The 26,323-nt window shown below is 49.4% G+C and overlaps 1 protein-coding gene across 3 annotated transcripts; it reads right to left on the bottom strand.

Moving 5' to 3' along the window:
* Positions 1 to 6,200: 6,200 nt before the first annotated feature.
* GATA3 (GATA binding protein 3) lies at positions 6,201 to 25,815 on the bottom strand. 3 transcript variants are annotated; one of them, XM_036281152.1, is made up of 6 exons: positions 24,662 to 24,930; positions 23,649 to 24,276; positions 20,832 to 21,368; positions 15,616 to 15,758; positions 11,224 to 11,349; positions 6,201 to 7,379 (listed from the first exon to the last, which is right to left on the bottom strand). In XM_036281152.1, exons 2-6 carry the CDS (start codon positions 23,887 to 23,889, stop codon positions 7,095 to 7,097), a joined length of 1,332 nt encoding a protein of 443 aa, XP_036137045.1. In that variant the 5' UTR covers positions 23,890 to 24,276; positions 24,662 to 24,930; the 3' UTR covers positions 6,201 to 7,094. The 3 variants fall into 3 exon arrangements, with proteins under 3 accessions (XP_036137045.1, XP_036137036.1, XP_036137028.1); XM_036281143.1 differs by lacking the exon at positions 24,662 to 24,930 and adding an exon at positions 25,758 to 25,815 and having other exon boundaries at positions 6,597 to 7,379; positions 15,616 to 15,761; XM_036281135.1 differs by having other exon boundaries at positions 6,597 to 7,379; positions 15,616 to 15,761.
* Between the last annotated feature and the right edge of the window lie 508 nt (positions 25,816 to 26,323).

The following is a 26,323-nucleotide window of genomic DNA, read 5'->3' as shown; positions in this document are numbered from 1 at the left end:
GTGGTCATTTGTTACAGCAGCAGTAGGAAACTAATACAGAGTTTGGCTTCATCAAGGCAGTAGACTCGACATTCGTGAAGAGTTTTTCTGGGAGCCACAGATTTCAGTGTTCCGGGGACCTGCTACCAGGCCTGTGAGGAATCTCGAACACGTCCTGTCCGCCTCACACCCCCTCCACTGCTACCCAACCAGAGCTCAGTTAGACGAGAGGCCTCTGTGTCTAATGAGCCATTCGTGTATGCAACGAAAGGTATGGGGTTGTCTTATGTGTCACAGGGCTGCTGTGCTGAGCACAATAGAGCTGGTTGCTGTTCATGGGCCAACCTCCAGCAAGGTCCAGGCTCTGCACCCCACCGGGTCCGAGTCCCACTCACCAGTGGGATACTCACCAGTGTGTGACTTTGGGCAAACGACTTGTCTTCTCTACCTCATAATTTCCTTATCCATAAAACAAGGATAATAAACTTGACAGGGCTTTGCTGGGAATCAAGTGAGAAAGTCAATTTGCCTGCCACAGAGGACATGCTCACCGGGAACCTCAGCTATCATCTCTCGGTGGTTTGATAGGTCGTGAGATCTGACAGCGTTTGTGTACCGAGTGACAGCCTCCTAGCCCGTTTTTTCAGTCTGATTCCTCTCATCGTCCAGCCTAAATGAGGCCTGAGGGTTGGGCTGAACACATGACCAGTCCCCCTGTCCTTGTAGGAGGCCAGGGTTCCAGGCTGTGTCTAGGAGGCCAGGGTTCCGGGCTGTGTCTAGGAGGCCAGGGTTCCAGGCTGTGTCTAGGAGGCCAGGGATCCAGGCTGTGTCTAGGAGGCCAGGGTTCCAGGCTGTGTCTAGGAGGCCAGGGTTCCAGGTGTGTCTTGGAGGCCAGGGTTCCAGGCTGTGTCTAGGAGGCCAGGGTTCCAGGCTGTGTCTAGGAGGCCAGGGTTCCAGGCTGTGTCTTGGAGGCCAGGGTTCCAGGCTGTGTCTAGGAGGCCAGGGTTCCAGGCTGTGTCTTGGAGGCCAGGGTTCCAGGCTGTGTCTAGGAGGCCAGGGTTCCAGGCTGTGTCTAGGAGGCCAGGGTTCCAGGCTGTGTCTAGGAGGCCAGGGTTCCAGGCTGTGTCTTGGAGGCCAGGGTTCCAGGCTGTGTCTAGGAGGCCAGGGTTCCAGGCTGTGTCTAGGAGGCCAGGGTTCCAGGCTGTGTCTAGGAGGCCAGGGTTCCAGGCTGTGTCTGGAGGCAGGGTCCCGGCTGTGTCTAGGAGGCCAGGGTTCCAGGCTGTGTCTAGGAGGCCAGGGTTCCAGGCTGTGTCTAGGAGGCCAGGGTTCCAGGCTGTGTCTAGGAGGCCAGGGTTCCAGGCTGTGTCTAGGAGGCCAGGGTTCCAGGCTGTGTCTTGGAGGCCAGGGTTCCAGGCTGTGTCTAGGAGGCCAGGGTTCCAGGCTGTGTCTAGGAGGCCAGGGTTCCAGGCTGTGTCTAGGAGGCCAGGGTTCCAGGCTGTGTCTTGGAGGCCAGGGTTCCAGGCTGTGTCTAGGAGGCCAGGGTTCCAGGCTGTGTCTAGGAGGCCAGGGATCCAGGCTGTGTCTAGGAGGCCAGGGTTCTTGAGAAGGGTGAACCCACTCAGTTGGCCGTTAAGGAACGTGGAATTCTCTGAAGGAGGCCCAGCTTGCTAAAAGACACCTCAGGTGACTCTGCCCCACCAAGGGAGCCCTGAAGACGATCAAAGCGAACAGGATGGCTTCGTGCAGAGCCTTGGTTTATGTAAGACAGGTCCGCGTATGGGTAGACCACAGGCATGGCTGCCTGCAGCAGAGGAGAGCGTAGAAGAGAATTTCTGACTCAGTAGCGTGGGATGTCAATAGAGGGAAACCCAGGCAGCTTCGGCTCCGAGTTGGCAGTTACCGTGGGTGGGGCTGTGGCTGGATCGGTGGTGTGAGCTGTGGGGTGTCTGTGCTCAGGGAGAACCAGCCACCTTTGCAGTGGCCGGGGGAGGCAGTCCCAACACGGGGCGTGAGCCCCCCCACTCCCTGCGGAGGGAGAGAGCGACCACCTTTCACCAGATGCATTTTACTTATGACCCTCCCAGTTCACGAAATGGTTTTAATGACCCTCAGAAAGCACCCTGCCAAGCCCTCCCTCCAGGACTTACTGGGTATTCCAGGTCAGCGGCCAAGTCCAACGCCAGCAGTCTTGTTTCTCCTGCCTCTTTAAAAAAATGTGTTTACGAGTTTGGTCAATAAGTATTAAGTAATTTTATAATCAGAAAAGAAAAAAAGGAAACTTCCATTTTCTAGAAGTTTCTTATGCCCACTGGCAAAAATTTTAAAAATGCCCCGTTGGGGTGATTTCTTAGTTGACCGCCGGGTGGTAGTTAGGCATCAGGCAGACGCTAACCCATCTTTCTGCAGTGGGATCCCATTCAGACCAAGGCACCAAATTCGGACCCGGTTCCGGAAGCAGACTGCCTCGCCTGTCTCCACACTACATCCCTAAGTTGCACCAGCTGGGCCCCAAATGGCTTCCTTAGGAAGAGAAACTCCTCCAGGGGTGTGCACATCTGGCTTTCACCGGGACCACAGCACAGAGCAGCGCTTTGCAACGCCTTCTGTTCAGTGGGGGCCGGTGGGAGGGCAGGGCAGGGATGGGCACGGGGAGTGGGCCTGTGCTCCAAATCCCCGGGCCCGTGCCAGCCTGCCAGACCGTGCACACAGACATGACAGGGGATTGTAAAAACGCACCACAAACAATGTGGCTAATGTACCAAGGTCCCCTGCAAAGAAGCTCGAGAGCATGTGAGGAAGAGCCTGGAGATATCCACGTCCACATGGAGCCCCAGAAAGGAACAGCTTTGGGGACGCTTGTGCTGCCTTTGCCGGTCCCCTTCTCCAGAGAGATCAGAGACAGAGGGCACAAGGAAAAGCAAAGACTGGACTCTGGCTCTCCCCTAGAATAGCCTGTAAGCAATTCAGGAAGAATTTCTTTACACAATGGATGAGTGAAATATGAACCATGCTGCCAACATCAGCAGGACAAGCAGGTCCTGTGTATTCCCCGCGAGAGGGGCCTGGACACATTTCAGAAAGAGCAGGGAATCTGCAGACTGGGACACTAACTCCTGTCCCGGGTTGACAGTCACAAAATACAAGTTAATTGGCTTCAGGAATCATATGAGCTGGTCAAAATTGTGGCAGGGGTGTGAGGACGCCTTTCCTGATAAAGGATACTCTCAAAAAACAAACAAAATGATCTAATGAAATCGTGGTCTTTTTCTTCTCAAATGGGTCTTGAGGTCATCTCATCTAAGCACACAGATAAAGAGCTGACTTCCAGAGAAATCAAACCACAGCTTCAGGTCCTTCTGTCCATCAGTGGCACAGACAGAACCAAAACCAAGTTCCCAGACTCCTGGGACCATCGTCATCGTATGTTCAAATGATCCATGAGTATCTCTGAATTCTGGAGTTTCCCCTTTCCTGGCCTTTTGCAAAGGGTGTGGACAAGTCCAATCTGAGGACGTATTCACACCATTTGAGCAAGATGGAATAAACAGAAACAAAAATGTTTTTCGGGAGTTTGTTTCAGGTGAAGGCACAGGAAAGGGGTTGGTGTATTACTCCGCTGTTTCGGAGAACGGTTAAAATGTGTGTTCTGTGGATAAACCTGCAACATAATGTGCAAGCATTCAAAAGTTTGCTTTTGACCATTTGTTTTGTGGTTGTTGTTTTTTTTAATTTAAAAAATATTTTTAAATCTCTCCTTAGCTTAGAAATTGAAGAGAACTGATCGACAGAGGAGTCGATAATGACCACTGTCCGCGAGATATCAGAGGAATGGTTCTAGATTTGGAGGTGGATTTAGGGCTGAGGATAAGGAGATGTAACAAAAGAGTACATGGAGCAATAATGCTTCTACGTCTTTGAAATGTAGCTAAGAGTTCACCACTGTGAGGGTGTCAGAGGTGGTGCGGATGGCATTTGAGTTCAGGCATTTTAAGTTTATGGCCAGGCGATGTCCCAAACTCTGACCAGGCATGCTGTACCTGGGAAGAATTCGCTTCCTCCCCACAGCCCTAGACTCAGGAAACACTCAAATGAAGTCCTGTGACGAGGAGTCAGCTTTCTAAATAATTTCTTTTTTTAACTTAGAATAGCGAATAGACATTGGTCTCGGAAGGCAGGCCCTGGTACTTCTGTCGCCCACTGTCTGCCTGGCAACTAACCCAGAGGCCCAACTGGGAACCTCACCGTGGCACACGTCGTTTTTTTTGTTTTTTTTTTTTGAGAGGGGAATAACATGTAAATGTCACAAAGTAAGAATGAGACACTGCAACCTTGGTTTCTCTATTTCTTGATCTGCTTAAAAAACAAAAGGTGGTTTTAAATGGACTTTGACCTAGACGCTCACTCGGCACTTGCTGAAGACAAAGATCGCTGAAATTAAAAAATTCTTACTCTGAACTTTCAGTTAGATGCGCAGATAGCAACGCTGTGCAATAACCGCACGGTCTCTCTTCCTATCATGTTGGCTTTTTACATGTTTTAGAGAAATCATCCAAAGTCGCTCCTCTATTTCTCAAGTAATCTATGAATAAGTTAATGCAGCTGTTTCAAAACAGATGGAAAATTAATTAGGGGGCACGATGTACTCAAAAAATATTTAAACAATATTTTAGCTCTACAGTCTTGTTCTGTGTTTCCAGGTGACATGCTCTCTGGTACCGCTCTCCCGGTGTGTCTTGTATTTTAAATGAAGGAGAGAGAACCAAACCATTGAAACCATGAAAACCATAACCCTCTAAAAAAAAATAAGAAATGGGATCATTGCTATCATCTATATTTTTCAGATCTCTCATATCTCCTGGAAATACCTTAGAATGTTGAATCAATATACAGAATGATAAAGTGACATTTCCCTGACGAAGGAATAAAATCAAATATGCCGCTACAGTATCTAAAACAAATGTAGCCGGAGTACTGAGTTTGGGATTTTTCTATGTGCCCCCCACCCTCACCCACTCCCCCCAACCCCGCCTTTTCCCACCCTAAGAATGTCAAGAATTTGAACTCCCTGTTCTTAAGGTGAAAGGGCATTAATTAACTCCGATCTGTTCATGAAGAAGCGAGGTGTCAAATCCTGCGACGCTGGAACCATACCATAAAAATCTCCCAAGTTTAAGATGGCCATAGATGCTGATTTCCTTCGGTGCCTCGCGGGCAACTGGAAACCTTGGAATTGTAGATCATTAATTAGGACCCAGTAAGATCTCCATTTGCATCTCAGTGATTCTTGACGCCTTTATTTCAACATTTAGCTTCAGGTTTAAAATATTGGCTAAGAAAGCAGAGTGGTGATTAACAGAGACTTTTCAATGTGTGCCATAGTTACACATTCGGTCAACAGAGGAAAAGGAAACTATACAGCGTAAGTTACAAAATGGTTATTTCGTGTTTTGCGAACATTCCAATAAACTCTCCATGGTGGTGTTATTCACTTTGACAGCAGAAAAGCAAAACAGAAATGAACTCAAGAGCCAGCCCAGCTCCTTTGCGTCTCGCAGAGAACCTCGAGGGATCCCTGGGCTGCAGTCCCCCCGGGATCTCAGAGCGGACGTCTTCCCATTTCTCCTGCGAGAAGACCGTCTCCCCGAGGTGCCCGAGGAAGAGGACGCTACAGCCCATGAGGGACCACCCAAGTCACTTCCACCCCAGGAGAAATCCCTCTGGGCTGCATGGAGGGCTCCGAAGAGGCCCAGTTCCCCAAAGAAACAAGTGTGGACGATCTGGGGTTTGTATGATCTCCCAGTGGATAACTTAACACGTTGGGGTGTTGTTTCTTTTTAAACTTCTTTTTCTTAAATTAGCTAGAGCTACCAGGTTCTAGAAGAGCGTGACCACCACTTTGATAACGATGTTATTGGGTTGTTTTAAAGTATTTTCACTTTATTATTATTTTATATTATTATTCCAACAGATTAAAGGCAGTGATCACTAACACAGAATACAACAGGGCTAACAATCAGCCAGGCTGCTCCCAGGACCAAGTCCGTCTGGCCTAAGGCGCTGACATGCACGTCGGTAGCTCATACACTGCTACCCTCATAGCACAGGCTGCGGGGGGAGTGAGTGGGACGACAGATGCTGCTGTACCCTTAAGAAGCTATTTAATAAATATCATCAAAAAACAAAATGGAAAAGAAGCCCTCTGGAGCACAATCACCTTAGGTCAACTGAATGTCATCTAGTTTATTCAAACAAAAATGGAGAGAGAAGGAAAATATTAAACAAACCAAAAAAAAAAAAAAAAAGCAGATCTTAACACTAGCAGTAAATAAATTTGTACAACGATTCAGTCTGTATAATATGATGAAATAAATCTACATCTTTTCTTATTTTGGTGCTTTGAATTATACATACAAACAACAATGACAGGGACTTGATCACGCAGCATGTAGGCCTGGGAAAAGGCTGTATCTGAAACCCTCGACGGCAAAATGTGAGTGTTAACACGGATTGCCCGAACTGATACAATTTCCTAAGCAGAGGCCCACAGCTCTGAACAAATGATTCGCCTACGACTTTTTTTGTTCTTTTTTTGTTTTTTTTTTTTTTTTTTTTTTTTTTTTTTTTTTAATGCATCAAACACCTGTGGCCAGTGAAAGGAAACAAAACTGGCAGTTTGTCCATTTGGACATCAGACCTAGTTTCTTCTCAGTGTCCATACCTGATTCCCCACCTTCCTTAAAATTCCTGGTGTCCTTCATGCCTTCCCTTACAGCTACCCAGATGCAATAGTCTTCTTCAAATGTACAGTATTTCTTACATTATAAGTTATATGCAATGTTCAGCATTTTTTTTTTTCACAGCACTAGAGAGACCCTGTTAAATAGGGAATATGAGTCTGAATGGCTTATTCACAAATGGGATCCAGATTCAGTGATTGAGAATGCAGACACCACAGTGAGCTCCTCAGCAAAAGTAGCAAACATTTTGCCTTCTGCCTTCAAAAAAAAACCAGATATCCATTGTTTCTCGATTTCATGATATGCTCCTGCAAAAATGCACGTAGAAGGGGCTGGAGGGACTCTCGCCTGGAGACCTTTAAGCATCGAGCAGAGACTCTAACCCATGGCGGTGACCATACTGGAAGGGTGGTGAGGTCCAAAGGAGAGGCTGGATGGCGGGTGCATCGGCGTTGGAGTGGTCAGCATGTGACTGGAGTGGCTGAAGGGTGAAATGTGGCTGAGGGAGGACATGTGTCTGGAGAGGGCAGCCGGGTTGAAGGAGCTGCTCTTGGGGAAGTCCTCCAGCGTGTCGTGTACCTTTTTGCACTTTTTGGATTTGCTAGACATTTTTCTGTTTCTGGTCTGGATGCCTTCCTTCTTCATAGTCAGGGGTCTGTTAATCTAAACAAAGATCAATTTTTTTTTTTTTTTACTTTGTTGCTGGCTCTGAAATGGTGCAGGCTTTCACACCCCAACACAGATTCCTCTGCCTGCCCCTGCTCAGGGTCTGCTTTCCGGGGGCCCCTTCCTCCCACCTCTTCCTGCCTCCTTCCCGGGGACCCAGAGTCCCGTCTGTGGCGGAGTTCTGACTGTCAGCCTCTCAGTTTCAGAAATTAAGCAACCATAGGAAAGGTGTTCCACGCAGAGGTTATTAATCACGATCATCCAAATGAGCCATTTGAGAGGAAATTCGCCTCAGGGAACTCTGCGTACCCGAGGACCATATTCTAGAGACCTACCCAATATGATTGTGCTTCCCCAAAATAGAATAACCTGTCTTACGTCATTAGAATTTCCTTGGACTATGAGAATGGAGGCAGTGGAGGGGTCTTCCAGGGGAAATAAAATTTTGTCTATTCACCTGAAATCTGTGTTAGGACCTTACCAACACTGCCGAGACCATCGGCCAGCAGTGCTGAAGTCCGCCTGCCTGGGGAGACCAGGATCGCACCCTGGTTCGAAGTAAATGTGGGCGTCCTCTCTTCTATCTGGCCTCCTCGCAAGGACAGGTGCTGTCAAATCTGCCCCAGGAATTTGTATGTTCCGGGTTCATACTTTAATCAGTGTCTTTGAATCTTTCCAAAAGGTCATCTCTTGCTCATGTCACAGCAACCGCAATGATTGAAAATTGCAATTTCTATCTAGTTCTGACTCTTGCCCCTAACTAGAAAAACAGCTAAGCCACCACCGACAAGTATGGAATAACCACGTATGGTATGCAAAGCACTGTGGCAGCATGAAAGTCTCCCATCCTAAAAATCAAGGACTAGGACTGAACTAGAGACAGAGGCAGGCACAAGCCTTCAGCCTCCGAGACAGCATGCCACCTCTCTCTTCTCCATGAGACTCATTTGTTTTCTCTTGTAAATACACTTGTTTTGGGGGGTGGGGTGAATCAAGAGGGCACATCACAAAGCCACAGAGACCTCTCCACAAGGAGTCAGAATCAGATTAACCACAATGGCAGTCATCTGTCCCATGTAGCAAACCACATCTGGCTGTGTTTCCAGGGAAATGTGGCAAAGCAACTCAAGGAGGGAATGTCAGGGTCTCCGTCATTCCTGACTCCTTGGGGGGAAAAGCACCCTCTTCCTCCAGGGGCCCCACGGGTGGCGTAAAAAAGAAGGTTTTCGTGGTGCCAGGATCTACCTGTCTGCTCCAAAAGCGAGCAAATGGCAGTTAAGGAAGCAAGGATTCAAACAGCCAGGAGGGACCGGCTGCTGACCACGTTTCTGGGAGCAGCAAACACAGCTTCCTGGAGCTGAGCGGGGCAGTCTCTGCGGGGGCAGAGGGGCGCTTACAGAGCCTTGCACAGGAGCTGAGACCTGATTTCCCCCTTGTGCCAGGAAGGCAGCGTGAGCAATGGCAGAAAGCTCAAAGGTCGTTGCCAAAAGAACGTCTCTGGGGTTCTTCTTCAAAGTTATGATCAAGGTAAAGGTGCTGCCTACAGAGGTGATAGGAATCTACTGTCACATCAAATCTTCCCCCAGATAGTGTCTAGACACACAGCTCTTTACCCGGATATCGAGATACACATAGCCAGATATCGAAATATAATATCTAGTTACACCGATAGCCACACAAACCCAGATAACTAGTCCCAACGCCACCTAGATTCACTGATACTGAGATAGGTAGTTATCTAAACACCTAGATAAGCAGAAAGGAACTAACTTATGGCATATATATACAGGTATCTCGATGGGCAGAACAAAGCACAACACGGAGAGAATGTTAATAGATCATTATCTCTTATTGTTCAATAGACATAAATAGACTCCTTTTGTCAATTCTTACTAAACCAGAGAAGACAGAAAAACCACTCTTGCTGATGAGCAAGTTTCTCTCCAGCCACGAAGTCAGAGGCTAATTAAGAATAGGGGGAGAATGAGCGTGAAGAGGGTTTCTGGACTTTTCTTTGATTTGATGAGAAATGCATACTCTTCAGAAACATTTTTCTTAGATTGGACACAACTGAGATCATATCTCCTCATGGTGAAGGAGTCAAAGAAATGTATAGCTGGTTAATTTCCCATAATTCCCAAACGTCTATGGAAATAGGAAAGAAATAGATAAACACGCACAATCCATTGCTTTGGATTGAGCTCGGGTGTACTCTACAAGGGCAGTTCGTTAAGTTTCCACTGGTCCCTGTCGGTCCGGTCGCTTCCCTGGAAAAGCCTCCGCTGCTCTGAAACTGGTCCGGCCTCTTCCCCCTCCCCGGCCATGTCCCTGCACACCGTCCTCGCTTCTCTGAGTCATCATTTCTTTAAGCAAACCGGAAATAAAATAATTTCTGCCCTGTCTACCTCATTTGAGGCTCCACTGTAACCAAGTAACATGAAAGTTCTCTGAAAACCATAAATTTCAACCCCAAAATAAATGTATAGGGTCAGCTAATAAATGCCAAGGCCCCCAATCTTCCAGATTTTAATCACATATCTGTTTCTCTCCAGGGCAGTGAGGAAGTAAATTCCCTCAAATGAAAATGGGACTTGGGTTTCAAGGCTGAGAAATGTATACCGACCCCCAGTCCAGGGATCTGAGAGAGGACCGACAGTGGGAAGACCCTGGTCCCATCAGCGCTGGCCCTGCTCGGGCACCATGTCAAAAGAGGGGTGACACTGAAGACAGGGGACGTGAGTTTTGCAGGCTCCCTGGGAATCTCAGCAAATTGTTCCCAAGAGGTAAAAAAGGGCAAGGGTGCTGGGGTCACCCTGAGAAGTTTTATGACTCAAAAATTTAACCAGAAACGCTTCCTCTCCAATTCCCAGGTGTTCCTGGCCATGGAGGGGTGCCTACCAGAATGGCCGTGAGCAAACAGCTCTGCCTTTTCCCCGTTCAGCCCCAGACTTTGCCAAAGTCAGACTGGCCAAGAGATTTTAGGAAAATCAGACAGAGCCAAAGAAGAGAACGAGAGGGAAATGACAATTCTGTTTCTGGGACTAAGGCAAACTTCAAGCCTCATCAGGTCTTGGCCTATTAGCCCGAGTCGTTTGGGGAAAAACATTTTTAAGGTAAAGACACTGCAACATGGGTGCTCCCCAAATTAAAAGGTCAGAAATGACAGCTAAGCCCAGGTGACTGGCAGTTTTCATTCCGCTAACACGACATATAGGAGTAGAGGCCATTTGTCCTCCCTGGGCGGGCGAGCTCGCCGGGGCTCTTCCCTCAGTTCTCTGCTGAGCAGGGCAAAGCCAGCAGACGAAATCTCTCGGATATTTCATCTCATGTCTCTGTACAGAGAATCTATTCGAAATTCACAGCACGGGGCAAGCCAAGACTTCTGCCCTCAGTAACTGAATCTCGGCCTCTTCGCTTCAGGAACTCGTGTACCACGCGTTACAATTCTAGTTACTTTTCTCTCACTGTCTTTCTTTTTTGCCAGAAGTATAAACCACGAGGAAACACCAAAATATAAATGTTGACTTGTTTTGGTTTTCCAAAGGGGAGACTTTTCCCCCCTTAAAAACCCAGCCCCAAAGCCGGCACCGACTTGGACGCTGCGGCACCAGGTTTCCGTGCCCTCCGCGCCGGCTGGGCTGTCCTGTCTGCAAACCCTTCGCTCGGCGCGGTGCCCTACAGAGCGGCTCCCTGTGCGGGGTCCTGCTGCGCTGTGACCTGAGGCCTGTCGTCTGGCCCAACGAACAGCAGCACAGACCCAGAAGGGGGCCTGAGAAGGGTGACACTGTGCCCTGGGTATCGTCAGCAAGGGAGACCGCTGGGGCTGGCCCCTGACACTTACATTGTGCAGCTTGTAGTAGAGCCCGCAGGCGTTGCACACAGGGTCCCCGTTGGCATTCCTTCTCCAGAGAGTGGTAGTGGTGGTTTGACAGTTTGCACAGGACGTTCCTGCCCTTCTTGCTGCCGACTGGGGAGGGGGGAGAGAGGAAAGGGGGGGGGGGATCAAAACAAATGTTAAATGTGTTTTCAGAACTACAGAGACAGACTTAAAAAAATTATCATTGAAATCAAAACTAGCAAGTGGCCCACATGAAAGTAAGGAGGATCCCCAAAAGCAGCCTCAAGAAGAGAAATAGAGTCCATCCTCTGGCAGACAAGCGTGTCAGCCCATAGCCAAGTGGTCAGAATTTAACCCGCTGTGCTCCTGTGCAGGATTCAGGAGGATCAGTAAGCCAACACCACCCTCCTAGTCCATCTTCCCCCGCCCCCCCCCCCAACAAAATCCACCAGATGTTTCGTTTTCATGGGTGGTAACGGAATTAACCAGACCAGTGTGGGGACGGGGCTTTCAGTAGCCTCATCCTCCAGGCCCACGAGAGGTCTGCTTCAAGAGCAGCGGCTCAGGCATCACTCCTCCACGAGCTCCTGGCCATCAGCTACTAACAGCAAAGCGAGCGCTATCCCACAAGCATCGAAAGCGCTCCACAGAACCCCGAATAAAAAAAAAATGCTGGCTTATAAAGAGAGCAGAGTGCTAACAGAATGAGCACGCCTGTGCAGGGGGGAGCTGCATTCATGGGGGTGCAGAGCGAGCGCGCCGAGCAGGCCGTGTGACCGAGCCAGACCCCGGCAAATCCGCAGCAGTCCCGAACTGACGCAGCCCACGCTTTCGGACCTGGTCCCCTGCAGACTGTCACTCCCGGTGACAGCCGTCCTCATTCTGTTTAGGAGGCTTTTAGTGAATGAGACAAACTGTAAAGAAGGGGCCTGGGGCTTCCACGGGAGGATGGCCCTCCTCCTGCCCTCAGCTCCTTCCACCCCTGGAAAGGAGGTGTTTCCTATTTGCTGCTCACGGAGCACAATAGTTGCAGGTCAAATGTCAGCCTCAACTTGAATTTTAATTATTTGATTGTGTCACTGAGTCCATTGCTTTTAAAAGGGAAATTTATCTTTCACTTTTTTGGACACACATTTCTAAGGGGACTATTCTCTCTGTCCGTACTGTCAAAAAAATTAAACTCACGCACTTTTGAAAAAAAATGGAGCTGAGTCACTTGTAACATTCGCCTCTCAACTCTTCACCCCCCCCAACATAAGAAAATTTTCACTACAAAATTATTCCTGCCCCTGAACTCATAAATATTACCAAAGGCAAGAGGAACAGAAAGAATTCAGCTAGCTTGATTAAAAAAAAAAAAAAAATCTGGCATGGTTATAAAAGCGTGAGACAAACAGGACAGAAATTATAGTGCACTTTTGCATCAATATTTTATCAAGCAAAAAGTTGGGCCAGAGATCTGAAGCTGCCAGGTCTGGAAAGCCCAGTGGCAATCCTGAATAAACCAGACTGATTCCTCTCTTTTCAAAGCCACTAAATTGTTCCACAGACACGCTCCTCTGTCCCACAGGCTTAAATAGTGGAGCCTCCTTTTTGGAGGAGTAGTCATTATTTTCTGCATTCTAAGGAAATGGAAATTAAAAACAGCCCTTATCTATCATAATCGAAAAGGTTCTACTTTTTGGCTGTCCGTTTGGAAAATAATTCAGCGCAGCCCAGGAGGGCTGCCTCTCACCCCACCTGCTTTTACGAAATGTGATAATTTAACACAAATAACTGTTTCTTCTGCACTCCTGGGAAGAAAATAATACATTAAGTCGGTGCTTAATGATTTTGACAATTATGTGATTATGAGATTATTATTATCTTCCTGTATTTTTTTTTTCTTCTTTAGAAGAAATACTCGGATATAGTAGACTAATATCTACTCAGCCACCGGATTTCCCAGCCCAACAACTTGAAATGTATCACACAAGCACATCAGGCCAACCGGTAAAATCAGAGCTCCAAAGGACGAGGTTCACAGTGCGTCCCTTGCAGTACACTGGCAGTTTCATAAACAGGAGCAGACTCAGAATGCGTCTCCGGTCTACAGACTTTGTGCGAATTTATACAGAACCTCCAAAGCCAAGCTGTTTGATTCACTAACAGGAGACAGAGTACAGTAATAAAGCAAGCTGCTCAGCTGGTTGTTAGCCCTATGAAAACCCTGGCAACACTGAGGAAAGAATTCTAGGGCTCTTCCCTTCAGTCACTTCTCCTATTTCCTGCTTGAGTTTATTCAGTGTTAGATACGCATTGCATCTGATGGGGGTGCTAGCTACATGTTGGGCTGGGTGGTCCCCAGTGAAGCTACAAATGTGCAAACACAAACATAACAAACTGGAGAGATGGAGCTAGGATGCAGGGACAGGGAATGTAGGAAAGAAGGAAAAGAAAGGCTCTAGGTACTCAGAAGTCAAATGCTTCTAAGGGCTAAAAAAAAAAAAGTCCTGAATGTGTTCCGAGGGTCTCTCAGGACAGCGCATATGAATTCTATGGAACTGAAAATATGAAACCACCCAGAACAGATGAGTAAGACAGAAAAGACAGCTGAAAATGTGACAGCCAATGAACTCTAGAGTTAGAAGTAATTATTACTCAGAGTCTAGAGTTTGCTTCTGAAAGGTGAATGAAGACAAAATTATATAAAATGCAAGTAGAACCTCCTATGCAATCTGCCCAGACAGAAGAAAATGTCAAATGTTCTCTTGCCAGTCAATCAGCCCATCGTTTGAGACTTTACTTCCTCTTTCCCTTCTTTACTTTTACCTTTTATTAAAAAAAAAAAAAAAAAAAGCCCAATTATAATAGTACCATGACTTATTTTTAACAAGAAGGTTTTTGTTGTTAGATTTTTCTTTTTGACTTTTTTTTTTTTTTAACGAAGGCCAGGTTTTGAGTGATTCAGAACATTCTTTTGTGGTGTGATCATATTCATTCTGTGCTAACACCTCCAGCCATTTTTTTTTTCAAACGCGTCTTGTTCTGATCCGTTCAAACATCTTGACGTTTAGGTTAGGGAAGCTGAGTTGTTGTTTATGAGTTATCTCCAGTGCTCAGATATCCGGCAGCTTTTTCCTAGGAAGTTAGCTTTGCACATGAGAGAAAGGAAAAAAAATACCAAAGTGCATGGGGACCAGGAGGTTGAGAAAGTTGGAGAAAGGGGCAAAGATCAGAAAGAATAAAGCCTAGAGACCAAGGATTGCCAAAAATTAGTCATGTGGGCACTTCCATCCCTAGAAAGTTTTTCCTTCCTCTGAAGAGGATGTGAAAGGTATTTAGTTGCACTAAAATCTGATGGGGAAAACATATAATTCTTTTTTTAAAAAAATAGAAAGGATTTGGATCCCCCCCCACCCTTAGAATTTGATGAATGCTTCTTCATCCACTAATCTCCGTGGGGAAAACCCCCTCCCTGATCTACACGGTGAATGTCATCACCACAAAAAGCATTTTGATCTCCTGACTGTGGTTATAAAGTTACATTTGCCAAGCCTGCTTTTATTTGTCTGTTACATGCACTGGCTATTCGAGCTGGCCTGAGGTTCCGAAGACAAGTTGACAAATGAACTTCTGCTACTTTTCCTAATAAATGCTTGACAGTGCCAGATTTTCTCAAGTATTTTTAAGGGTCCAGAAGTTTAAGAAAAAAAAGGGGGGGGGGCTTAGTACCCTAGCCATAGTAGTTCAAAGGGGGTCTAAGACCAAATGCTGGGTAACACCAAGTGGCAAGTCAGAAATCATACAACTTTTCCCACAGGAATTACCTGTGGAAAGTCTTCACTTCCTAAGATGAAAAATTCCACTGGGTTCAATGTCTGCAGCTTGTGAAATCCTGTTAACTGGCCCCATCAATCTTAAATGACTGGCACACGAGATTCATCCAGCAATGAACCTGTGATCGCTTCCCAGGAGCCTACTTCTACCACTTCAGGACCAAGTTATTGGGTGGGGTGGGGGGGGCGGTTTGCCTGGGACACTCTATTATCATACTAAGTTTCTCTGTCTGTCAAACAGTTATTATCCAGGCATCTTAAATCAGTGGTCCTGGTCCTGTTACACTACCCCTGTTAGTGAATACATTTCTGATTTGATAACCAAGAAATTAGTATTCTTGAAAATTTGGTAAGTGACTTAAGAAATGTGGAAGGGAAAATAAAGAGAGAAAAAATTTTTCTGTATACCTTCTTTGAAAAAAGAAAATGGAAGGGAAAATACTATCCCAAGCGAGCTGACAAGATTCTGAGCTGTCCTGTCAATTTCCCACAGAAAGCTCTCCTCCCAGGAGAGAGGAAATGAAAAACACCCAATGGTTAGTACTGCATCAAAGACAACTTCCCAAAGACAACTCACCAGCCTTCGCTTGGGCTTAATAAGGGGTCGGTTCTGTCCATTCATCTTGTGGTAGAGCCCACAGGCATTGCACAGGTAGTGGCCAGTGCCATCTCGTCGCCACAGTGGGGTAGAGGTCGCCCCGCAGTTCACACACTCCCTGCCTTCTAGAAACAAGATCATACATAAGTCACTTATGGAAGGAAAAAATGCAGAGAAAGCCGAGAGTACACGGAATTAGAGAATTACAGTCAAATGGAGAACTTTCTCTCTCCTCCCTCTTTTGGGCAACTTCCCCCCTACCCCATCTCTTTTGAAGGTGGCTACCAAGCTGAACAGAGGTCTTAGATGGCCAGCTCATGGCCTAACCGAAACATATAGAAGTGGCCCATCAATAAACTGTAGCAGAACCTTGTTCTGAGCTTGCCCGATGCCGAGGACCAAGGCAAATTTCAACCTGAGAGAGTTCCCTGAGAAAAGTCTGAGCCCGACATGCAAAGGCAAACATTCCATTCATTTCCCTCAAAGGAAAACAAAGGTGACCCATTCTCATCACTAGGTCTGTCTATATAAATTGATTAAATAATAAAGATTAGGATGGGGAGAAGGGAAAGATGAATCAATGACAAGATAGAAAAGGAGATACTAAATAGATGAATAGATTGATCAATTGGCTGATTGATTTTAGCGGTGAGCGCTTTTGATTTTACTTCCAATAAAACTGTAATGCCCCTGGTTGCCAAGTAATAGACGAAGACCCAGCAGGGTCCACTCACTTCCTCATCTTTCTTTTTCCCTCTAGAAAAGGCCCAGGTTTTCCATAGTTTCCCAGCCATTGTGACTGGGACTGAAGCGCTATCTTTAGGCCAAGAACCTGGAGGTGGTGGGGGAGGGAGAGGGACAGAGTGTGGGCTGAGAGGGGCAGAGTGAGGGGCAGAAGATCAGAACAGGACAGTTGGGGAGGGGGAGGGGGAGTTCTTGGTCAGCTCATTAACCAAGGCCCGCCTGCAGTTGGTCTTTCTCCAGAAAACAAACAAACAAAATAAACAAAAACCGGCCAGGCGAGGTTTGGGCAGCATTCACTCAGGGGCAGGAGAGTGAGCCAGACCCACCTCTGGAGTGAAAACTCCGGGAGAGAATCCCTCAAAATACCATCGTAGGACACAGAGGGTGGTTGGGGGACCATTTACTGATTGCTTTTCAACTTCTGCAGAAGGAGGACTGTTTCTGGGTGAACCTGTCCCACTGTTAGGGGCTGTTCTCCCCACCTGGCTGCCCTGACAAGAGGCCCTCCCCGACAAAGAGCCCCCCTCCATCCTGGGAGGCCAGGTCCCAACACTGCAGGAGCCAGTGGCTTCCATAGCTGGACCTCCCCAGAGGAGGCCAGAGTAAGGGCAGGCAGGGTTTTGCTCTTTTGGGGGTGCTGGGAGGGAGTTTTGGGGGAATGATAGGAGAGAAAGATGAACCTGTAAAGGTTGTTTGAAGAGATTAATCAGCTAACTCAAAACTACCAGGAAGATGGGCTGGGCTGGGCTGGGCTGGGCTAGGGAAACCCAGTAGGGCGCTGGGGAATCTTGACTCCTCGTAGGCAGGGCCAGACTGGCCTGGGGCTGGGGCCTGTTAGGCCTTTGGAGACCACCAGACCAAGTATGAGGGTATCACAGAGCTACACCTGTGACCTATGCTTTGTCCCAGGGGCAAATTTGGAGAAGGAAAATAACTTTTAGAAAGGAAGAGGGTTTTGCCTCCTTTCACTTTGGAATCCACGCTGGTAGTGAGTTGTTTTTGTTCACTTTCCTTTTCCAAAAATAAAAAATTAAGGAGTTAAGAGAGATTTTATTATTACTTCTCTTGCTCCACATTCAAAAAAAGGTTCCTAACCCAGGTTCTACTCAAGAGCCCCTTCCAAGAGATCCTTCCAAGAGCCCCTGTAATTATCTACAAAAATGTGGTCCTGGCTTTGGACTAAACTGCATCCAGACGCCTTTCACTGGGGTCCAAGCCTTGGGATTGTAGCGGTGGGTGTGGGGGAGGCATGGAGGAAGGAGAAAGGAGGAAGGGTGCATGGGCGAGGAGGTGCCAGGGGCTGCCAGAGCCAGGAGCCCCACAAGCCCTGCATGTTCCGTGCCCCAAGTGGGCGCTGGGTCAGCCCCTTCTGGGGACAGGGATGCTAGCCTGGCCTGGCTGGGGCTGCCTACTCCCCATCCTGCCCAGACACGGGCCTCTCAGGTGCCCAGCCATCTTTTCTCTTTCCTACTTGAGCGCAGGCAGAGCTGACGTGAGGTTTCTCTGGCTCCTGCTCCAAGCACCCTGGGTTGGGGGATCTCCCAGCCTGATGAGATCAATCTGATTTCCTTTCCTTTGTCAGGCAGTGGGGAGGATGACAGCTTCCTTTTCAGAGGGACCTAAAGAGCTAGCAACCGTTGCTTCTTCAGCAAGGCTCTGCTCAGTAATTTTCTGTCTTGATTCACTCCGCAAGTTTGCGATTGCTTTGCGTGGGTTTCACTTTTTTTTTTCCCTTTTCTTCTTGTTGCCTCTAGTCTGTGACTTCAGCAAACAAGCAGTTTTCCTAATGGAGGCCCTGTCTGTCTCCTGCTTTCTTTCCCTCTCCTCGCTCACTGCCTGGTTGTGAGCAGCTCACACAGACACCGCACTCTTAGGTGACAAGAACCACAAAGCTGCGCTGCCTCCTGACACTCAACAGCCATTTTCAAACCCCTTCGCCTCCGACTGCAGCCCTGAGACTGGGCTGATCGGCAGGGGTAGGGAGCAGGGCTGGGAGGTTGTGAAGAGGAAGGTAGAGGAAGATGCCCACAGGAGGTGGGGAGCTCAGAAGTGGCCATTTGCAGAAAGGCTTTGTCTTTTGTTTGCAAAGATATATTCCAGCCGCCAGCACTCGTCAGAAGAGCAATAGGTGCCCTAACCACAGCTCAACCGTTTCTCCAAAATGCGACAACCCTGACAACCCTCTCTTCTCTCGTCTCCTCCTCCTCCGTTGGCAAGTGCAAAGAAGAGGTTTGAAAAAAAAAAGAAAAGGCAACCACTAAAACCAAGAGAATCCCCTCCTCAAGAATTCCCACCATTCCACTGCCTTTACACAGGAAATGTCTAGAAACTTCCTCTCTCCATCCCACACTCCCAAAAGTCCCAGCTCCCTCGCTGCCCAGGTGTGTTGGCCTTGGGGTTTTTTGACTGTGAGAAAGGAATAAGAGGAAGAAGTAAAAGCTAAATTTAAATTGTCCCCTCATCTCTGCCCTCACCTCCCCAAAAAATAGGTATATAGGTACCCCTGATTCTGGTTTAGAGAAACCGCAAATGCCTCCCAAATGCTCAGGTTCACGGTCTTAAGGAAAGAGAAGAGAGAAAGGAAAAAAACGAACCTAGGGCCAAAGGCGTGCACAACACAGGGGGCAGAAATCAAACATGGAAATGGAGACAGAGAAACCAGAAGCTTTTGGAAAAGGCACTCTGTCCCCTCCCCCCCACACACAAACCACCAAACCAGCCTCAGATACCACGATCTTCCCCCAAAACTTTTAGCCCTACCAGAAAAGAGAACTTAAAATACAAAATCCCATCACTACCTCAAATTGCACAAGTCTGGCTTTCTTTGCCATCAGCCCTCGGCCTTTGATCTAATCCCAGGTTATCTGCAGAAAGCTGCACCCCATTTCTCTCGAACCCTCCACCTTCCGCCAAGCCCGGCCCCTGACCAAGCAGCCAGGCCACTCTCCTGGCCCACTCTCCCTCTTGCTTCCTCTCAGACTCCACCAGCAGCCTACCTCCCTCTCCCTCTGCCGACTTTCATGTACTGAACATGCAGGTCTGAGTTTTTCTGTCAGCCTAACCGCATCCGGACTCTATTAAAGTTCCTGGCTCGGGATAAACAATGCAACTGTCGCGTGCAGCAGTCTGAAAATAATTGGATTAGCTAAAACATATCAACTAAATAGAGACAGTCCTGCCCAGGCAGTCAGAGTGAATGTCACCCTGGAAAAAACCCTGAAAACTGATCTCATGGTCAATGGGTGCCCAGAGCCCTCCCTCCCAAGTTTTCTGACCAGGGTTATGCCAGCTCTGCTTGAAGACTACGCATCTCGCCCATAGAAAACAAGTGGTTTTCACCACTTCTTTGTACATAGAAATTCCAAAGGTAGAGGACAGAGGCAAGATCGTTGGAATGGACCAGGACTGAGTCACCCACCCTGAAATGGACAGACCCAACCAAAATCATCTCTCAAAACGTAACTAAATCTCATCTCAGCAAATCCCCAAATTTCTGATTCAACTGCTTTGGTTAGAAACAAAATTGGTGGTGGTTAGAAACAAAAGTATTTTGTGTGGGTTGGGGGGAGGCATTAATACAAGTGTCTACACCAAGAGAATAAATAAGTAGTGTGCTATTAAGACAGGGTGTGCTTTTTGGAGAGAGGATGAGCAGAGGAAACAGACACACACCTGAGGTCTTTTGCAGTCCTTCCCACCTCCTCTGGCTTCAGCTCAGTCTCAGTGGAGGACTGCGTCCTGAGACACCTTCCTGCCCCTGCCTAGGCTGCAGGTAACTGGCCTGGTTTACTTTTGATTTACATGCAGCCTTTCCCCGAGGCAGAGTCTGCCTAGCTGTCCCAGAAGTTACCATGAGAGCCCGCTTTTCCACGCAAAGAATATGGAGGCTGCTTTTACAGGGTCACATCCAGTGCAAAAAATATATACACACTTTATTTATACATGTCTGTATAAAGGGCTGTCCTCTGCTGACTGAATGACCCTGGTTGAGCTGGGCGGAGAGGAACAGTCAAAGGGACTCAGAGGCCAGGAAGGGTCAGAGGAGGGACCTGTGTTTGTTTAGGTTTCAGGAGGTTTCGTTTTAGCATTAAACACTAAAGAGTTATTCCCTTGCGTTCCATTTGGTCTTGGAAACTGACTGAAGGTTACTGGCAGAACCCAGAAGCCCCCCCCCCCCGGCAGGCAGGAGAGGGTTTGTGTTTGTGTTTGTTTCTTTCTTTCCTCAGTTCATTGGGGGTTTAATTAGATCCCACTGCCCCTCTGCTCTCAAGACTGGAATAAGACGGGACACACCTCATTCTTGCCTCTGTTGGAACGGGAAGAAATCAGGTCTCAGAGGGGTCTGCAGCAGCACCCAGAGGAGCCACACTGGGCTCTCCTTTCCCTATCCTGAATTTGGGAGAAGGAAGAGGGGGGGGGAGGAAAGACCCCAGGGGCGAGCAGGCGCCTACCTGTGCTGGATCTTGCCTTGGGCCTCGACTTGCACCCAAAGCCGGTGGGCGAGCCCCCCAGCAGGCTGCTAGGGGGGAAGAGTCCGGGGCTGTATTCCGGGACGTAGGGTGGGTAGGTGGTAATGGGGTGGTGCGCTGACGATGCTGCCCCTCCCAGAGTGGTCATGCTGCCCCTCGAGTGCGAAGACTCGAGCTTCATGCTGTCGGGCAGCGGCACCTGGTACTTGATACACTCCTTCTCGTCCTGCCGGCCGGAGCCGGCTGAGCCCGGCGTGGACAGGGACGGGTCCGGGGAGACGTCCTTTGGCGGGGTGGGCGGGAAGGTGAAGAGGTGCGGGCTGGAGTGGCCCGCCGACAGGGAGGAGGATGAGGCCGGGGGATAGACTGAGAGGGGCCCCGGGGAGCCGTGGTGGATGGACGTCTTGGAGAAGGGGCTGAGGTTCCAGGGCGAAGCGGTGTGGTGGCTGCCCAGGGCTTTGCCACCGTCCAGCCAAGGCAGAGATCCGTGCAGCAAAGGCGGGCGACACACCTGGCTCCCTGCGCGAGAGGGCAGGAGACAGAGAGGTTGGTGAGAACAGCCCTGAGGCCCGCAGACAACTTGGGGATTTTCCCTTCCACCCCAGCCTGCCTGTCAGGAAAATCCCAAACACAGACCGAACCTGGGCACAGGTCCACTCTCTCTAATCCAGGTGGTCACAAATACCTGGGCCAGTACACACTTCACCCCTCCTTCCCACACAAATGCCCCATCAAAGCCCAAAGAATGAAGGGCCTGTGTCTGACACCCAAGAGGTGCTGCAATAGAGTGAAGAAGGGCCCCTTGGCTTATTGGCCTCCCCAGATACACTTTCTAAATCACATCCCCTGAGGTCTCTTTCTAGAATCTGACTTGATTTATTGGCTTCCTTCAATGGCCTGGGGTCCCCCATCCTAGGCTTAATCCCAGCCAACCTGGTAAGAGTCGCTGTGAGTGATGAGGCCTGAAGGGGTGAGCCTGGCCTCACAGCACTCAACACCAGGAAAATCCACTGGCCTGGAGAGAGGCCAGCGGGGTGCCCAGCTCTGGGTGCCCAGAGCAGGAAGCAAAGGGCTGGGAAGAGAGGAGAGGGGAGCTGCTTAGGGTTATATCCAAGTAACCCAACTTCAGGGCTTGCTCATAATTTGCAAGGCCTGAAATGGAATTTGTGAGGAAATTGTGTTCTCTCAGACTGCGGGAGAAAGTTTCCAAGGCTGTACCCTGGGATGCCTTTCTCACCCTCCCAAATCCTATAGAAGAAAATAAATTAAGCCTAGATACCCTCAAAGTTGTCATTCCACCAATATAATATGTGAATTTTCACCTGAGCTCTTGACACCAAAATTCCAGTTCATGTGTATATTTCACTCATACACAGGTTGAAATTAGCCATAACCCAGACAAGTCCATACACTCTGAGAGGAGGAAATTTAAACTGCAAATTCAAATCTACACACACATTGATCTTTTAATCCAGTACCTGCCTCAACGTTTGACGTTCTACTTTAACCATCAAGAACAATACTGAAACTAAAATCTTAAGAGAGAGGAAGGGGAGGAGAGAGGAGGGGAAGGAGAGTTCTCTGAACACCAAGGGTCAAGATTCAGATTATGCAGGAAGTAGTATAGTAAATAATATTAAGTCTGCATCCACGCATTTCCACTTAACTGCTGATCTGCACAGAACAAGGGCAAAGAGCGCCTCATCCGCAGGAACAATTGTTTAAACCTGGTGACAGCAGGGCGGAGGACGCCTGCTGCCGGAGGGGCTCTGTCAACCGAGCCAACCCAGGCTCAAAGTAGGGGACCAGGACAGACCTCGGTCCGGGGTGACTCGTGAAACTTTTCTATTTCTTCTTTAAAAACACCGGTGCAGCTAGGAAGCCTTAGTCCCCACCCACCCTCTCCTACTACACAGGGCTGGGTTTCTTTTTAGCATTTCAGGGCTCCCAAACTTCTCAGGGTGAAAGAGAAAGAAAAATAGGTTAAGGCCACTGTAATCGCTCCTCCATAAAAAAGAAACCTGGTGGATCCTCAACCTTCTCTGGAAACCTAAAGGACTGTTGTAGGCAGGAGGAGACAGTGAGGCCGGAGTTGCGGGGAGCAGCAATGAGGCAACCTAAAAGCACAGCCGCAGGAAAATTCCGTGCAGACGGGAATCTAGGAAACTGCAAATGTCTCGACCTTAGGACAGTAGTCTTCCCACGGAAACCCCTTCAAGCACCAGAATTCCATTCCTCTGAGCCCAGACGTAGCAAACCTGCCTACAAACCTAATGCACTAGCTTTGGGGAAAGGTCAAAATCGGGGGTGTGAAGAAAGACGTCTCTCGGGTTTTTCTCGGAAATGTGTTCGCTGGAAGAAGATAACTACGAGATAACTTGGGGAGAGAAGCCCTTTGGAAGAACCAAGTCTGGACCGGGTTGGGCCGGCGCCTGCTGCCGGCCGGGGAGCCGTGGCCGCGGAGGCAGAGCCTCGCTCCTGGCGCCTGGGCCCTTAGAGGCCCCGGACTTGCGGCCGCGCAGGGAGACAGGACTGCAGCCCCGCGCCCGCCAGGTGAGCGCCAGGCCCCAGGGACTCCAGCCGCGGAGAGGCGCCTCTACGACTGTTGTGAAAAACACACTCTCATGACGATCGAGACGGCTTCCTCGCCCATTTCCGGGCCCCAGTTTTTAAAAAACGAAGCACTAACGGCGTTTAGGATCTTTGGTTGCGTCTGTTCACGCCTGGTCCCTCCCTGCCTCCCCGGCCTGGGGCAGCGGAGGTGGCCGCGAGGGGTCTCCGCACCCGGGGTGGACTCACCGTGGTGGGTCGGAGGGTACCTCTGCACCGTGGCCCTCACCGAGTTTCCGTAGTAGGACGGGACGTGGTTGCCTTGACCGTCGATGTTAAAAAGTACATCCACCTCCTCGGGCAGGGGGTACTGTGCTGGGTCCATGTAGGAGTGGCCGAGGCCCGGGTGGTGCGTGTCCGGGTGCTGCCCGTTGAGGACCGCGGGGTGGTGGTGGCTCACCCAGCGCGGCTGGTCTGCCGTCACCTCCATGGCCCCGGCTGCGCTCGCGCCCTCTCGCCGGGCCCGGAACCCGCGCGTGGAGAGGGAGGGCGGTCGGTCTGGGAGGTCAGGGGGTGGGGGCTCCGAGGCTCTGCAGGTGAGCTTGCCGTCGAAAAAGCGGGGTTCTAATGATTTGCTTTCAGTATGGGAATGGGAAAGGTGGGAAGGAAAGGTGAACAAATAAGATTTTCAAAAAAAAAAATCTTTGATAGTTTAGCAAAGAGAAGAGGAAGAAAAAGAAATTCTCAAAAAAAAAAAAAAAAATCAGGTACGGAAGGATGAAGGGGGACCAAATTGCAAAGGGGAGCGAGGAAGGCTGAATTCTGCAAGTGAGGCTCCTCTGTAGCGGCTCCGAGGCTGGGTCCCTCCTCAAGTCACCTGCGAAGGAGAGAAGGGGAGAGCTCCTAAGTTCCTTGGCACCTGAGTTTAAGAAGTGGCACCACCTGCCCTGGAGTCACCGGCCCGCGCCCCGGGACACGCACACACACGCGCACACGCGCACACCTCCTACAGAGCTCGGAAAACCCAGTCGCAGTAGGAGAGGGAAAGACTCCCAAGGACATCCCGGGAGCCCAGGACTGACTGAGCCCTTCTAACTCGGACGACAGCTCCCTCCCTCCAGGGGACACCAGTCCCAGGACTTTTCTTCCAGCCTCTAAAAACTCTCCAAAAGAGGAGGGTTGAGTTTTAAATGTTTTACAGTTTTCCCAAATGCAGAAGAAAAATAATCAAACTAAAAAAAAAAAAAGTCGCCGGTACCAACCTGTGTAGAGAGGAGCAGAGAGGAGGAGGAGGAGGAGGCGTGTGACCTGAAGAGCAGAAAGTGCAGATTGCGTGGCTTGCTCTGTCTTGCGCGCTCTCTGTCCCTCTCTCTCTCTCTCTCCCTCTCTCTCTCTTTTCCTCTCTCTCTCCCTCTCTCAGTATTTTTTTTTTTTTTTTTTTACAGGGAATGCATTCTTTCTGAAAGTATCAAGACGGCGCCAGGCAGCTCAGTGTTCGCAGACAGCTGTGGCGCGACGCAACTTAAGGAGGTTCTAGTGTCATCCGCGAGAGAGGGAGGAGCCTGGCGCTGGCAGGAGGGGACAGCCTCCCCAGCGCAAGGAAACTGCAACCCAAACCCGCTCCAGGGCTTCACCCCCAGCCCCTCCTCCCGCCCCTCCACTGACCGGAAAGGGGCGCCGCGCAGGGCGGTCGGGGCGGGGGCCCGGGGCGGCGGGTGGGCGAAGCCGCCAGGGGCGGGGGCGGAGGGGGCGGAGGGGGCGGGCAAGAGGGAATTCGTGCTCTGGCCCTTTAAATGTGGCTCTAGCTCCTGCCAATTCTTTCCGGCTGGGTGGATTATTCCTTGTCGGGGAAACCGGCCTGCTCCATTCATAAACTTAATTTCTACAGGCAGGCTTGCTTTTTCAGACTTTAAGTGAGAAATTGGTTTTTGTTCATTTTGGGGAGTATTGGGAAGTTTATTGACTTGAGGCTATGAGAATGTAAAACTGATCGGAAGAAAGTCTTTAACGTCCGGGTAGTTTGCGATTTGCCTCTGGAGAGACATGCCTAAATTGAAAGAAGAATCCGACAAGAGGAATATGCCTTTGATTTAAATGTCCGCGTCACTTTGGGGGTCGTTGTCAATACGTTCCCCAGCCTTCTGCGTTAACAAGCCTCTGAAATGAATGCTTCAGCTGGTGCAGCTGTCCTCGTCAGACCTAATATTTGTAATCGAAGTGTGCTTTTGACTTGAGTGACAAAAGTGATGGATGAAAAAGAGAAAGGGAGAAAGACTCCAACTAGTTCCAACTGCAGTGAGGGGTTGGAAAGATGGTACTCGGGTCTTCACTCCAGTCACCCAACTTTTCCCTACTTACTACGGCTCTCGGCGTGTTTCCCCAGTCCCCGTCGCCGACCGCCGGGCAGAACCGCGGCGACCTTCCCCCGGCCCGGGACTCGCGCTGCTGGGTCCGAAGCCTCCGGCGGAGAGAGAGCAGCTAGGAGACGCCCCGCGAAGGGCGGGGCGGGGGCGGGGCCGGAGAGGGGGCCAATCAGCGGGCGAGGCTGTGGCCGGGCCGCGATTGGCCGGCCCCGCGGCCTCCAACCTCCGCGGCCTGTCCTGGTCCTTTGAGCCACTGCATCCCCTAGCGGCGCACAGTCTCCTAAAGCCACACGGCCCGAAAAGGTGGCCGGGGCGCGCAGGGGTCAGGCGGAAAAAGACTCAGGTTCCACCCTCTGCTCACCCAGCACAAAATGTGAGATGAGAAAGTGAGGGTTCTCCCACAGGCTTTCCCATCTACAGTACTGAGAGTTTGATGTGAGTTCTATTGGAAGACATTATTTCCTTTTCAATCTACAACCCCATAAAATTCTCCACAAATACAAAAACTGGAGCTAGAAAAAACCGTACCTAAAAATAGAATCTGGAGGATTCATTTCATGC

Source organism: Molossus molossus, unplaced genomic scaffold, assembly GCF_014108415.1.
Source record: "Molossus molossus isolate mMolMol1 unplaced genomic scaffold, mMolMol1.p scaffold_m16_p_1, whole genome shotgun sequence".
Taxonomy (NCBI): domain Eukaryota; kingdom Metazoa; phylum Chordata; class Mammalia; order Chiroptera; family Molossidae; genus Molossus; species Molossus molossus.
Note: the sequence above shows the minus strand (reverse complement) of the source record. Positions and strands in the feature narration are given on the sequence as shown.

Excerpts from the sequence above, each read along its gene's own strand:
- GATA3 (XM_036281143.1), bottom strand. The coding sequence starts at position 23,889 with ATGGAGGTGACGGCAGACCAGCCGCGCTGGGTGAGCCACCACCACCCC. Across the intron at positions 11,350-15,615 it reads TTAAGCCCAAGCGAAGGCTG|TCGGCAGCAAGAAGGGCAGG; the intron begins GTGAGTTGTCTT and ends CCCCCTCCCCAG. Across the intron at positions 7,380-11,223 it reads TCTACTACAAGCTGCACAAT|ATTAACAGACCCCTGACTAT; the intron begins GTAAGTGTCAGG and ends ATCTTTGTTTAG.